Genomic DNA, 15,058 nt, shown 5'->3' on the forward strand with positions numbered 1-15,058 from the left:
CCCCTCTCGGCCATAAACCATGTCTGGGCCTTTCATCTGTGGTTGTTGACGTCGTGCACGGGTGGGAGGCCCGGGTGGGAGGCCCAGTGTGGGGAGCAGCAGCCCTGAACTGATCCAGGCTTTATTTTATTTTTTTGCACAAAAAAAGGGGGAAAGAATGGCCCCGAGAGCCATCTTTCCAAGTCTGTGCCGAGTAAATTTATTTCCTTCCAGCCGGCATCTCTGCAGGTCACTTCAGGAGCCAGAGGGAGGCTGAGTTTGTGTCCAAGTGGCCTCCGGGGACACTGACGTTTGGAGTGGGAGACGCGAGGGGTGCTTTCGCCTTTGCAGAGGGTGTCAGCTTAAATTACGAGGGCTCGCTGGGCTGCCTCCACCCGAGAGGGGCCGCCCCTCCCGCCCCGCCCGTCCCTGCCCTTTGAAGGCGCTCCTCTCTCTTCTCGCCCATCCTCCTGCTGGTTCCGGGGAATCTCCGGGTCTCTGCGGACTTTCCTCGTGGTGGGCAGAGGGATTTGTGTGTTTTGGACACTGGCCATTTTCCTGGAGAAGTGGGCATCGGAGTCGGGCGTGGAGAAGGCCACAGTCTGGGGGACTTCCCGCTCAGCCTGGGAGCTCCCGGGGCGGGCAGAGGGCACCGCTGTGCCCTCGACGTGTCCGGCACAGGGGACAGACGCCAGGAGGTAGCAGCCAGTGGCCTGCCTTCCCCTCGGCAGCTGGGTCAGGCCACCGCCAGCCTCTCGCTCGGTCAGATCAGCCAGGACCCCTGGCCTTCCACAGTGGGGGCTGTGAGGCCGGAGGCATCTTCTGTCCAACGTGTTACCGACTGTGGGAGTGAATGCCGAGTTCTCCAGTCGTTGACCCTCTGTGTCCATGACGAGTGGTGCTTCCTGGGAGAAGGGGCCAAGGGTCAGCAGCGGTCAGCAGGTGTCTAGGGTGGCGCCCTTCCTCCTGCCCCTCCCCCACCCATCCTGAGAACAAATGCCGTCACCTCTCTCTTTTTAGGGCAGGTGAGAAAGTGCGTGAGCATCCACCTGTGGCCCCTCAAAAACGCACACCAAGGGCAAGCCCAGGACAGGGGGTCCCCACCCAAGTTCCATCTTGGGGACTGAGTGTCTCTCCCAGGCAAGCTGAGGGCAGGCGCTCAGCCATCCTGCCTCTGGGCTCTGAGCCGACTCAGCCGTGGAGTCTCCCTTCTGGAAGCGTCCCCCTCACCTCTTCCTCTTCCTCCTCACAAGCCCACACACTCCTGCACTGCAGAGCAGCCCCCAGCATTGCCCAGGGTCATGTCCACCCTGGAGAGAAAAGTCTGAACTTGGACACGGGCCGCCATGATGAACAGAAACGTGTCTCGGGGCAGAACTTCATTATTTCTCTTATGTGGAAGTGACGATGGTGACGATGGTGGTGGCAATTCACGAAGCACCTCCCACATCCCCACGGTGCCAAACCCTTTACACACGTCATCCTATTGGTTCCAGCCACACCGTTTCTTGCCCCAGTGAGCACGCGGGGTCTTGAGAATTCGTCCACAGTCTCAGGTGATCATGGACCATTCCCGGAAGTGAGGCTGAGTCCGTGGGACTGCAAAGCCGGTGGCTGCAGACGCCACGTTGCTTTCCATCCAAGTGGCGTTCCCGCCGGCGAGCTGTGTCCCGGACTCTGGCATTCTTTTGGACTTCCCACCCTCGCTCGTGACCCCTGTGTGCTCACGTCAGGTCACAGGATGGGGGCTGAGAGAACCGGCCGACTCCGGATCGCTGGCAGGTGCCGCGTTGTGGACAAAGCTGGGACAAGGCGTGAGGTTTCTGAACGCAGACAGCTGCACGTGAAACCCGCTCTGTACTTTGGATGCCCACCCGTCTGAGCCCCTTGCAGCCCCTTGTTGCCCCTGCCTGGCAGGGTCCTTCGGTGTGGTGTCAGCCACAGACCTGCCACCGAAGGCATCCCTGGTGCTCCAGGGCGTCCTTTCAACCCTGAGGAGCCCACCAGTGGAGAGAACCCTTGTTCTCACCGAGGATGGGGCTCGGGGCGCAGAAAGGGTGCATCTGTGAGTCGGTGGCTTCTGTGCCCTCTCCTCTTGTGGGTCCTCTTACATCCTGGCAGTTTTCAGTGCTTATTTTTTCCTTGCCGTCCTGAAGAGGCCCTTCCAGAGAGACCCTGAAGGATTTTGTGTGTTTGTCTTTGCTGCCGTCCCACCGAGAGGGTCGCACCCTCAATGACTCACAGGTTAGGGTCCCTTCGCGCTCAGACTGGACGTCCCAAGTTCCCGAGACCAGCAGCTGTGTCCTTGGCGGTAAAACGAGGTGGCTGCTCACCTCTTACGTGGCTGCTCAGTGACTGGCAATGGCCGAGGGACTCGACACCATGGTCTCTGCTTCTTTCAGGCAAAAGTGACGATGAGGAGAGTCTCTGCAAGTCCACCCACGGGGCGGCGAAGGGCAGCGCAGAGGACGGCAAGGACCACAAGCGCCCCAAGCGTCCCAGGACCATCCTGACCACCCAGCAGAGGAGAGCGTTCAAGGCCTCGTTCGAGGTGTCCTCCAAGCCATGCAGAAAGGTGGGGGCAGGGGGAGGAGGGGAGGGCCAGGCCCCTTCTGCGGGGTCACTCAGTTCCTGGGGTGTCCACGGATGGCCCCCTGGGCTCAGGGTGCTGGGTGGCCTGGAGCCTGGCGGGACGCTCCAGGGGCCTGCGGCCGTGGCCAGGGCTCCAGCAGAACCTCCCCGAGCTTTGCGTGGGTGTCCCCAGTCCGTTGGCCGCACGCTCACAGCGTCACTTCTGGAGAGCAGTGGGGACAGTACCCGGTGCCACCTGGGTGGGCTGTGGTGCTGCGGCAGAGTCACGCTGTGGTGGCTCGTGGCGTGCGCTCGTTCTTGGTCCTGTTTGTCCCTCTCCGGGAGGTGGCCTGGGGACTCGCCCACGTGCACTGCCTCCGTTTTGGCTGTTGAGTGCTGTCCTGCCGTCTGCGAGGGCCACGCTGGCTTGTTCAGCCGCCCGTCCGTGGGGCTGTGGGCTGTTCCCAACTTGGAGTGGCTACGGACCAGGCCTCCGTGAATTTTCCTGGAAGAACACACAGCGGTTTGATGCAGTGGGTTTATTTCTCGGGTGTGTCCTGGTCCGGAGGCGACAGTCCTGGACTGCCGGGTCCCTCTGTGGCCCCTCACCTGGGCCCGGGGTGGCTTTGTCGTCACCACTGCCTGCAGCCACCGAGGCGGAGAAAGAGGAAGAGCGAGGCAGGCAGCTGCCTCTTTTAGGGCAAACCCAGGAGTCTTTGCATCACTTTCATTCATATGTTTTGGCCAAAATTTATTCCCACAACTGAGCCTCCTGCGGGGGGCAGGGAAGGGGGTCTGCCTGGGTGACCAAGTGCCCCTCGGAAGCTTGGGGAATCGATGGCCGGTGGGGGGAAGGGGAGGGGGGGTACGGGGAAGCAGTTCGCAGTCTCCGCCCCAGGCGGCTGCGTCTATTTATTAAGAACCTGCCATTTATCAACCGCTCGCTGTGTGTCCGCAGGGAGGGTGAGTGTTTGAACACGGCTCCTCGTCGGGGCCCCTGATCGAGGTCAATGAAGCAACCAGGAGACGGGGGCAGGGGGACCCCTGTCATTTTGCTTGCTGACCTTCACCCCGACTTCCCCTGAGGGGGGTCATGCACATGCACGGCGCTGGGCTGGCGCACAGTGGGCTTGCCAACGCCGGGGAGGTAACTGAAGGCCGACTGCCAGAGCCAGGGGTGCCAGCCCACCCCCTGGAGTCCGGGTGTAACGTGGCAGCTATTCCTGGTCTGTCTGCCTGGCGGAGGGCCCGCTCCCCGCGCCGACTACTGTGACGTTCTCAGGGTGTCCTGTGTGTGAGACCCAAGAAGTGGGCTGGGGATGTCCCATGCTCTGGGGACACGGGGCTCTGCCCAGACGCCGAGACACCCCATTTCTAACGGTCCGTGTCTTTCAAGGTGAGGGAGACGCTGGCTGCGGAGACAGGGCTGAGCGTCCGCGTGGTGCAGGTGTGGTTCCAGAACCAGCGAGCGAAGGTGGGTCCGCTGCGCACTTCCATCCCCGTCTGGGTGGCCGGGTCCCTGGAACACAAGTGGGGGGACGTCATGTGTGCTGACGGGCCCTCTGACTGGAGTTCACGAGACAGAGATTTCTCCTGATGCAGAAGTTCTGTTACCAGCAGTGCCTTCCCGCACGGCGCTGTGTGGTTTTGGTGAAATTGCTTTTATTTTCCCAGTGGCCGTGACTGTGAACCTGGCCAGCCACCTGATGAATAAATGTGTTTTCTGGGCCTTCTGGTGAAAGCTGGTTCTTCAAGTGACATGAGTTTAACCCAGATCCCAAGTTCTTTTGAAATTCCAAACACGCGTGACTGTGCTATGACAGCGCCGTGGCCCCACGCGCGCCTCTCCCGGGCCACATCTCCCCACCCCCTGGGGGAGGGCCAATCCTCCTCATTGTCACCTGCCGTCCCCTGCCCAGGGCCTCACCTTAGACCTCACCATGCATGTGTCCTGTGACCCACCGCTCAGAGCCTGACCTTCCGTGGGCGACAAAAGAACGGCTCCCGATTTGGTCACACTCGTTTCTGGGAGCATGTCCCTGACTAAAGTCCTCAGAGCACGGCCATTGGTTCACCGTCTTCAGTGGTTCCTTCTGGGAAAGGGTTTCACGGGTCAGGGGGTGTGGGGGGCGCTGCGGCCGTGGAGCGCATCCGGAACTCCGAGAAGCCTCGCAGTAAAGGATTTCTTTAACCTGGTGTTGCCCGCACCCTCGGCGTGGGTGCATGTCGCCCTCTCGTGGCACCCCCAGCATTCCGAGGGACCCAGTTTGAAACCTGCTGGGTGACAAGGCCCCTCCCAGGAAGTATGTGGTACTCACGTGGCCTTTGGGAGACAAGCTCCAGACCCAGAGGCCTGACTCTCCCGGTGGGTCCTCAGACTCAGGGGCCGGCGAGTGGGCAGGGGCGTGGGCACAGCCTCTGGGCTCGCCCCAGGTCACACCCTGCGGGCAGGCAGCCCCCTGCCCGGCTGCAGGCCCCTCCCCACACCTGTGCCTCACGTGGAACTGTCACACCACAAGCAGCCTTATCCCCGGAGAGGAAATCCCCGCTCCTGCAGGACACCATTGCTGCCCAGCCGGCCGTCAGTCCACGGCGATGGCAAAGGCAGGATGTGTGGAGCTCCGGGCGTGGCTCCCTCGGAGTCACTGCCGGAGACGCAGCCCTGCTGCTTGCCCGTGGGGCCTGAGCCCGTGGCAAGCCCCCCCTAACCTGCAGTCCTTTCCCCATCAGATGAAGAAGCTGGCCCGGCGGCAGCAGCAGCAGCAAGACCAGCAGTCCAGCCAGAGGCTGAGCTCCGGTGAGTGCGGCTCCTCCCACCGGCCGTAGCCTCCGCTGCCCAGCTCTCAGGACGACACCCGCGTGGGATGGGGACCTTCTGGTGGCACCTGAGCCCCAGGAGCTGTGACATGGCTGCAGGCAGGCCTGGGGCCGCCTTCGGGGGGCGGGGGGCCCCCAACCCTGGGCAGTGTCAGGGGACAGCGTCAGGACCACCCGCCGTGCCCCCTCCTGCCCGGTCCTCCGTCCTCTGGGCAAATCAACTCCCGGAAGACCCCGCTGTCACTTAGCCCTTGCTGAAATGACGTAAAACGGCGACAGTAGCAGTAGTAAACCATCTCCTGCTCTCACTCCTGCTGGCCCGTCCTCTCCGTTGCCTGCCCCCGAGGGAACAGAGGAGTTGTGACAGGCTCTGACAGGTAGACCAGTGTCCCAGGCGGGGAGGGCACCAAGCTGGGCCCGAGAGGCCGCTCTCTGATCGGCGGTTCCACGGGGCCACGCCGCGTGAGCGCACCCCGCCCTCGCTGTTAGCAGAGGGGGAGTGAGGGTTGGGGAGGGAGGCGGGACAGGCGTCTTCAAGGAAGTTCGAAGGAAGGAAGCCAAGCACAAGGACATCGGAAGGAGGTCACTGTTGGGCTTCAGGCCCCACCTCAGCCACCTGCCTGGCAGATTCCCTGGAAGGGCCGTTCGCTCCTGAAACAGGGCTTCTCTGGTCATCACCTGCACACAGACCGCCCCGGGCCACTGGGCTGAGCGTGGAGAGTGACCTGCCGCCTCCTCTGTCCTGCAGCTCAGACGAACGGCGGCGGAGGCTCGGGGCTGGAGGCCATCATGAACCCCTACACGGCCCTGCCCACCCCACAGCAGCTGCTGGCCATCGAGCAGGGCGTCTACGGCGCGGACCCCTTCCGGCAGGGCCTCACCCCGCCCCAGATGCCGGGGGACCACATGCACCCCTATGGTAAGACGCCACCTGTGGCGGGACCTGGGCTGGCGCCCACAGTGTCCCCTCATCCCTGTCCCTGTCCCTGTCGATCTGTAAATGAGGAAGCAAGGCCCAGTGAGTAAAACGTCCTGGCCGAAGCCATGCACCAAAAACAGTCACCGCCCTGCAGGGTGACCCTTGGTGAGGCTCACCTGTGTTTTAACGACACATCCCAAGTTCGCCCGCTCGCTCCAGTCTCCCAGGTGGCCCGCCGGCCCACAGGGACCTCTCCCAACTCGCTGGTGTGGTCTCTCTTTTCCTCCCAAACACCTCGGCCAGTTCCCAGGTGCTCCGGGAGGCTGCCGGGCCTGCGAGTGCCCACGAAATGCTGTGGCACCACCTGCCCCCACTGCACGAGTTCACTGGGGGGGTGGCTGCCCTCACTCTCCTTTCAAAGCCGCATCTGCGTTAGTTTGAAGCTGGAGGGAGGCGGTGCTCCCGCTGCTGGCCGCCTGCCTGCCGGGGCTGAATCCCTGTCTTCCCTTTTGGAGAGGTACGAGGTCGGCACGGGCTAGGCGGCCGGGCCCAGTGAGTGAGCCTTCGTGGGAGGGAAAGTACAGATGCCCAGAAAACGGTGCTCTAACGGGACTGTTAGGGCCGCCACCGAGGGGCTGTCACCTGTGTCCTGGTGAATCGAAAAGGTCCCCCTCCCCACGCCCACCCGCTGACACAGGGGCCGCCTTCAGCGCTGGTGCACGGGAAGCTGAGCCTCTCTATCTGTCAGCAGGCCGGGCCTGGCCCCCCGCCAGGGTGGGCGAATTCTGCAGCGGGCAGCCAAAGTGCCACCGTGGGGCCAAGTGCAGGGTGCCCCGTGTTGTACGGACTCCGACCAGGCCTCCAGAGCATGCACGCCTGAGGCGGGCGCCTGAGCTCACAGATCGGGCCAGACGGCTCCTTTTGTGTCTTTATTGACAGAATCCCCTTTGCTGCCCAAGTGGGCCCTCACCTCCCCTGTGGGGCCGCCAGCGAAGCCCGGGGAAGACCTGCCCCCCCCACCCCGGCAGGGCCTTGCAGACGCCCCAATCGCAGGTTCCTCTGGGGACACTTGCTGCCCTCGGGCACACGTCTCACAGCTGTGGGGAAACAGGGCAGATGGCTTTTTTTTTTTGGCCAACTCTTAGATTTTCAGAGTCCCAGGGTCTTGTGATATAAAGGTCCCCATGAGGAATTCTGTAGTGAAAGGGATCATTAAAGCCACGCAACACGCCAAGTAAACTGCAGTTTCCACCTGTCCCATGTCCCCGAAGTGGTGGTGAAGGGCACGCACCTGAGGTGGACCCCAGTGGGCCCTCCGCCAGGGGTGCTGGGGAGGCAGGGGCGGGTGCCCCCCCTCCTGGCTGCAGGACAGGTTCAGGAAGCCGAGGCAGGCGGTGCAGCTGAGTGCACCTGAGGTCACAGGATGGCACCGGCTCTCGTTCCCAGAGCCCACCTTCACTTCCTCGCCTGCCTCCTCGGAGAACCACCTGGTGGCGGAGCCCCCCCCCCCCCGAGGGCCTGGTTTACCCCGAGGGCCCCCACCCTGCACCTGCTGTCTCGACGCTCTGCCATCTACACCGGCCGCTTCACTGTGTTCGCAGCTGTTGGCACTTGCAGACACAAGCCCCTGTGGAGACCAGAGCTCTCTCCGGACAGGGACTGTGTTCCCGCCTCCTGTTCTGTGCAGCCCCCCCTGCGCCCCCACCCCCCACCAGAAGGCCACCCTCGCCCGTCGCTGCCAAGGCCCCGGCCCTGAGGTGCGTCCCCGCTCGCAGATGCTCAGGCCCGTGTTTCATCTCCATTTCAGGTGCCGAGCCCCTTTTCCACGACCTGGACAGCGACGACGCCTCCCTCAGTAACCTGGGTGACTGTTTCCTGGCAACCTCAGAGGCCGGGCCCCTGCAGCCCCGCGTGGGGAACCCCATTGACCACCTGTACTCCATGCAGAGTTCCTACTTCACCTCGTGAGCTGTCCCCGAAAGCCCGATGGCCAGGCCCCGACTGGAAGGCCCAGGACAGGAGGGGTCGGCTGGCTTTGGGACGGGGAGGCCGGGAAGAGGTGGGCGGGCGGGGGGTGCGTCTTGTCGGGTGCTGTTGTGTGGTGCTCTGGGGTAGGTCGGCATTGCCAAAGACTGGCCGCGTGTCGGGTCGCGTAGTTGTAACGTTTCTCATGGGAGTCCTAGCGTTAGGTGTACAGGTCGTTTACCACTGGGGACGGGGCGTGTGACAGACGTTGTCACGCAGACGAGACACCCAGAGACCCCTAACACCTTCCCACCCCCCGGGGGAGCTCTTGTCCGGCGGTGCCTACGTCTCTTCATGCGGACAGCCCACAGACAGACAGACAGACAGGTAGATGTGTGTGTGAGTGTTACCTTTCTTACTTTATCGTCAGAGTCTATTCCTAATTATGACACAGCCTCTGTACAGCAAAGGAACTTTATTTTCAGTGTGAGCTATATTTAAGGAAATGCTTGATGCACTTAAGTTATAAAATGAGATGATTTACTTTTATAAACTTTATTTTGAGTTGGAAGAGACTCGTCGGCAGGGCGGAGGGGGCTGCTCCCCGGGGTGTCACCGAGGGCGGGGGCCGGCAGGGCGCTCTCGTGGGCTTTCGCCCTCGTTGGGGTCGAAGCACCGGGCCTGGGGGGCAGAACAGTCCTCACTTATGCTCCTAGGAAGCGTCAAGCCTACAGACGCTTCAACTTTCTTTTAAACTCTGACACATGGTTGCTGGTGGCGCCAGGCACGCCGGGTCGGCTCCCGAGTGTCACCGTTGGCAGGTCGGGGGGAGGTGAGGCTGAGAGTGTGCACCACCTCACTAGGGGGCGCCGAGGCTGCGTTCGCCCCCAGGATGCAGGAGCGGGGCTGAGACGGGCACCTGAGGTGTGTTTAAACACAACCAGACCGGTCACTTGGCCGAGCTGGCCTCACGGCCGGACAGCTTCTGCCCCCGAGGCCCCTGAGGGGAAGCCTGGGCCGCCCAGGGGACGCCGAGTCCTTCGGGGGCGGAGGCTGTGGCTGAGGGGCCGGAGGAGGGTGGCGGTGCTCCAGACCAGGGCGGTGAGCCACTGCCTGTCCATGCCGGGCCTCTAATGGGGTTTTCCACAGTTTCAAACGGTTGTAAAAAGAAAAACTAAAAAGAGACGGAGCGGGCCCCGGTGCATGTGGCCAGGAAGCCTGAGGTCCGTGCTGTCTGTATTGTTTGTAAAGGGGGCGCGGGCCCCTGTCCCGAGGGCCTGTGTCTGGGGACAGAGGCACAGGGTACAGGTCGGGACCAGGGTCCTCCTTCTGGCTCCCTTCTCCCCGCTGAGCACAGACGACCCAGCTGCCACTGTGCCCGGAGACAGGTGCCCCCATCCCCATGTGGTTCCCAGACAGGGGAACTAATGGGTCTGGAGCCCGAGAACCCAGAAGGGGCGGATGGGGAGTCGGGGGTCAGCTGGGGCTCCTCCGACAGGTATGGGGTGGGCCTGGCCTCCCTCCCGGGGACGTCACCAGTCACCGCAGCCTCAGCCCCAGTGGTTCGTCCCCACCCTGCTCTGCTAGGCCAGGGTCTGTACTGAGTGGCACTTGAGCTCCAGTTAGTAATTTCTGGGAGCCGAGAAGAAAGCCCACCCCACTTGGTGAGTGGACATGGGACAGTGTGAGTGAGTGTGTGTGCACGAGTGAGTGTGAGTGTGTGCGTGTGTCAGGGTGTGAGGTCCCTAGGACAACCCTCTGCATGTGACGTCCTCACGTTGTAGAGGAGAGACCTGTCGCTCAGAGAAATCTGGCTCCAGGTCGCAGAGGTGAGCTGCTCCTGCCTTTGCGCCGGCGCTCCGCCTCCTGCCCGTCCCCCTGACCCCCGACTTCGGAGTGGCCGGTGCGTAGACGTCTGGGAACTCACACACACCCAGGTACCGCTGCGAGGGACACGGAGAAGTCACACCATCTTTTCTGCCTGCAAGGAGCTCACAGTCTAGATGAAAGTAAAGATGTACAGATGAACTTGACCTGCATGCCAGTGTCAGATTGCTGGTGTAGACACAGCTCTGGGCATCAGTAGAGGGCGTGGTCCTCTGGGAAAAGGGCAGAAGGGGCTTCGCCAAGATGCAGGGGCGTGAGCTGAGACTTCGGAGATTGTCGGAGAGCAGGGAGGACTTCCCCAGGCAAAGGACCAGGCTGGGCGAAGTGCGGAGGAGAGGGCGCCGGGGACGGGCCAGCGAGTGGAGAGCATTCTGGTGGGGGCAGAGCATTGCCTGACGGTGCTGGGGACAGGAGTGTGTCACCAGTGATTTTCTGCTGGTGGGTCCCCTTGATCTATTCTCTTCTTAAAACAACACCCTCCCATTTTGGCCAGCACGAGGCTGCTTGGAATAAAGCCTGTAGTCCTCAAGGCCCACACAGCTCAGGGTGCTCCTCGGACCACGTCCTGACCAGTGAGAGAGCCCCTTCCGCCTTTCCTGGATCCCTTTTCCCTTCCTGGCTGGAATGTAGATATGATGGCTGGAGCTGGAGCAACTCTCTGAGGTCGTGAGGTGAACTTGTGAGTGGAGGCTGCACATGGTGGAACCACGTGGAAGCAGCCTGGGTTCCCGAGGATTTCCAAGAGCCCAGCCGCCGCTCTAGCCCCGAACTATCTCTGTCCGAACGTAACGTCTGAGAGAGAAATAAACATGTTTTTTAAAGTTACCTTTGTTTTGTGTTTCCTTGATGTCCAGTCCAATCAAATCCAGATACACAAAGCCTGTCAGGTTGCAGAGAAATCGAAGCCCCCTTCCCCTCCAGGTGGGAGTCCCACGCAGGGTGCTGCTCGGGAGTGGGAGCCAGCAGCAGGCGGGAGGGCCGCCTGGCCGCGCTGGAGCCCACAGGTGGTCTGAGGCCACAGACGCTGGGGCCGGGTCGTCTCCTCCCTCGGAGAGAGGGGTCAGGGTGGCTTCTTTGTCCGCCTCGTCCCACAGGCTTCTCTGAAGGTGCCCGTCTGTGCTCGGGCACCCGACCCCTGTGGGGTCCGACGCCAGTGCCCTGTGGGAGGATGTTCCACGGTCTGCACACTGTTTCCTGCCTGCCCCACACAGAGCCGCCGGGGCAACTTTAAATGTCCCGTTGTTCATCAGTGTACACATGCGTGCACACATCCTTGACACACGAGGCGTGTGCGTACACTCTGTACACCTGCATAGACACGCACACATCAGGGGAGGCTGGGCTACGGGTCCCACGCCCCCCGCTGGCCAGGTATCGTCTCTTCATTCTGGGTCCAAGCTGTCATTTGGACAAAGTCTGACAGTGGTCACCGGTGTGCTGGGGACCCAGGCGCGATGGGGGTTAGAACCGAATGATCTCGTCTCCTGCGACGGGAAGAAGGCTTCCTCCAGCCGTCCGCCACTTTGGGGAGAAGGCAGAACCAGGAGGGAGTGGCGCCTGAGGAGGCTCGGTCCTCTTCCGAAGTCAGAGCCGGGACATAAACCTTCCCAAAGCCTCAGGCCAGCCGGTCCTGCCTGGAGACAAATCGAGGTGGACTGTTTGTTCGTTCCTCTGCTCGATGGTCCAGACAAGCTTCTGAAGAACTAACTCTGGACCAGTCTCTGGGCCAGAGGACTGAGCATGCGTTGCAGTTTGGAGACGCGGCTCGGTCAGAAACATCCCTCTGTTTTCTCAGTGGTGGCCTTCTGTCTAGTTTCCGCCCCCTCCCCCACCCCCCGCCTGGTTTCCCTCTTCAGCCCGTGGCCCAGGGGTCTCGGAAAATGGCCAAGTGATGGGGCGTCAGAGGGAGGAGCCTTCGGGTGGGTCCTGCCATCCCCCCGAGGTGCCCACAGCCACAGTCAACACCGCCTCCCCTCGTGCTCACTGCCCCCCCGTCCGGGCACCCGCCACGTGTTTCTCTCCGTGTTCCGGCGGCGTCACCGACCGGGAAACCTACTCAGGCCCCTTCCTCCCCCTCCCTCGAATCGCGCCAGGAGCCCCGTTAGAATCCGGAGAGAAGCTTATCTTGCTTCTACTTCTGACCAAGACCGTGTGTCCCTGAGTCCTTACTCTTCTGCCTTGAGTTCCCCCACCATGAAATAAAATAAGGCTTTAGTGGTGGCATTTTCCGGCCACACTGCATTCTGGAAATACCAGCCTTCCCCAGAGAGAGCGAGCCCCCCTGGTGAGAAGAGGCTGGTCAGCACTCGGGTGGCAGGAACGGGCTTCGGGGAAGGTGCTTGTGGAGTCTGTAGGGGCCACGTGGAGGGGGAGGCGGCGTCCTGGCGGAGGTGACATTGGAGCTGAGCTTGGACAGGTGAGGACGCCAGCACACCGGTGGGGAGGACAGGCCGGAGGAGGAAACTCGGAGTGCGAGCAGATCACCCTGTCTGGGGTGACGGCGTAGTGGCTGGAACACGGTGGGCGGGAGACACGGGCCGTGAAAGGGGACTGGGGCCGGAAGGACCGGGAAGGGCCTCACTGGCTTCTGGCACAGACCGGCCTCACCCACCCGGCGGGTTGACTCAGTTCCGAACACCCGTCCTGAGTCCCTCTGGGGGAGAGGCCGGCTACAGGTAGGAGCAAGATACAGACGCAGCTGTCACCCCTACAAAGCTTAAAAGTTAGTAGGCGGAGGAGGCATGTCGTGAAGCACTTAGTGTGTTTATTTAACACAGCACATATCCACATAGGACACACAAGTAGACAAAGTACAACCCGCCTTGTACACACGCATATACACACGCCTGAGTAGAGACCCCGCGAGTCAGGACGCTGCCCCCCACACCCCGACGGTGGGATGGTGAACCCCTGGGGTGATGGACTGACCTTTCCACTTTCCACTCGGACACTGGCCTGTGGAGGACTGGACACGGCGTGGACAGGGACAGCCTCAGTTCTTGACCGAGACGGGGAAACCAGCCGGGACACAGACAGGCTTCACCCTTCCGCCCCTGCCTGCCCACGTCCCCCCTCAGGTCTCCGTCCCCTCTCAGGCGTTGGGGCTAAGATGTGTGCCTGCCCGCTGGGACGAGTTGCACGAGTGCAAGGTCAGTGGGTGCCTGGAACCAGGTGGCCCTCCCTGAGGGCCCTCGGGATGCAGAGTCCGGGCCTGGCGTGGGGAGATAGGGTTGGGGGAAGGGGGCTAATTTGGGGGATGGTTTGGCGGCAGAAGTCACAGGACTCGGTCGCTGGTCAGGCAGGGAAGAAGAGAGAGGGGGCAGTTAAAGACCTTTTTGGCCCAAGGAACTGGAGCCCCAGTGGTGTCTTTAAAAACAGGGGACCCTGGGTAAACACTGCCCCATCCAGTCCTCTGTCCAGCGGGACCTTTCTGACAAATGCAGACTCGGAACTTGGGATGGGGTCTGGCCCCGCCCTTGTGAGGCCTCCGGCCTGTGTCCGGGATTCAGCCCAGCCAGGCGAACCGGTCACGGAGTCTGGCGGAGGCTGCTCGGCGCCCGCCGGTCCGGAGGGGCTGCCGAGGGTCCCGACAGGGCAGGCAGCTGCAGGGCTCGGCGATGAGTTTGCAGGGAGCTTGAAGGTCTCGGGTGCAGGCAGGTGAGGAGGGGAGAAAGGATAGATTGGGGGTTGACCTTCCTGCAGGGACCGGGACGTTCCATCAACAACCCCTCTTTGTCCTCAGATCTTGCCCGATGGCCTGAGATTTGCTGGCAGATGTCCTTTCAGGCGGGGAGTTCCCCGCGATGCTATCGGAGAGGCCAGGCTGGCTCTGAGTGATCTCCCGTTAATGACCTCGCTCCGCCAAGGTGGGCAGAGATGCAGCTGGGAGTTACGTGGCGGGGTTCTGGCCGAGAGAGCTGCCAGCGCAGGGCGGGGACACCACGGGGACCAGGTGCCTGGGGACCTGGCCCCAGAAGGTGGATGGAGGCGGGCATACGTGGGCACCACCTGTGTCATTTTAAGTCATCCATTAGCCATGGTGAGCACGCCAGAGCAATGCATCCCCTTAAGTTTAAGAATATATTTTGTATCATCCTAGCTGGTGCGGTTCAGTGGATTGAGTGCCAGCCTGAGAACCAAAGGGTCGCTGGTTCAATTCCCAGCCAGGGCACATGCCTGGGTTTCGGGCCCGGTCCCCAGTAGGGGGCGTGTGAGAGGCAACCACACATCGATGTTTCTCTCCCTCTCCTTCTCCCTGCCTTCCCCTCTGTCTAGAAATATATAAATAAAATATTTTTAAAGAATATATTCTATAAACCCAATATACCGCTGATTTTCTGCTCAACATGTCCCACCAGCCACATTTCAAGGACTCCACAGCCACCTGCCGGGGGGCCCACATCATTGGATCCCTGGAGAACGTGGGCTCAGAGTGAGGCTCCCACAGGGAAGGAGGGGGCGGCGGGGGCTTTGTGGTTCTCCTCGACCGAAGGACTGCATTGCAGCTGAAACTCTCTAGCATTTGGCCGCGTGTGCTGTCAGGGGCTCCCTAGGGTGTGTCCCCTACCTGTCTGGCATCATCTCTTTTCTGCTCCCTACCTCCATTTATCGCCACAGCTGCCACAGAGAAAATTTGGAGAGAACCAGAGAGCAGGGGCTTGGTCGGTGAGTGCCGGGCCTGGCAGGAGGGAACCCGGCCCACGGCTGTTGAATGGGGGTAGAGCGGACCAGCAGCCCACACTCAGTATTTTCTGCGTTCGCGCCCTCAGGTCGCTGTCCACATTCCTGTCACTCACAGATAACTGCCTCCTCCCGCTGACCAAGGGAGGGATAGGGTCCCGGGTGCCACCACTGTGAGAGGTAGAGTGGAGGTGAACAGGAAGGCGACCAAATGTTCCCTGCCGCACAGCATCTCCAGTT

The 15,058-nt window shown here is 61.8% G+C and overlaps 1 protein-coding gene across 1 annotated transcript in view; it reads left to right on the plus strand.

Annotated features, from left to right (window-relative positions):
* The window catches only part of LMX1A (LIM homeobox transcription factor 1 alpha), a 97,644-nt gene extending 89,319 nt beyond the window's left edge, over positions 1-8,325 (plus strand). Inside the window, exons 4-8 of the mRNA XM_037167475.2 lie at positions 2,382-2,554; positions 3,947-4,024; positions 5,281-5,347; positions 6,116-6,286; positions 8,094-8,325. Coding sequence (XP_037023370.2) covers positions 2,382-2,554; positions 3,947-4,024; positions 5,281-5,347; positions 6,116-6,286; positions 8,094-8,254 — 650 coding nt within the window. The 3' untranslated portion in view covers positions 8,255-8,325. The remainder of the gene's footprint in view (positions 1-2,381; positions 2,555-3,946; positions 4,025-5,280; positions 5,348-6,115; positions 6,287-8,093) is intronic.
* Positions 8,326-15,058: the final 6,733 nt, after the last annotated feature.

Source organism: Artibeus jamaicensis, unplaced genomic scaffold, assembly GCF_021234435.1.
Source record: "Artibeus jamaicensis isolate MK-2021 breed Jamaican fruit bat unplaced genomic scaffold, CSHL_Jam_final scaffold_625, whole genome shotgun sequence".
Classification (NCBI taxonomy): Eukaryota; Metazoa; Chordata; class Mammalia; order Chiroptera; family Phyllostomidae; genus Artibeus; species Artibeus jamaicensis.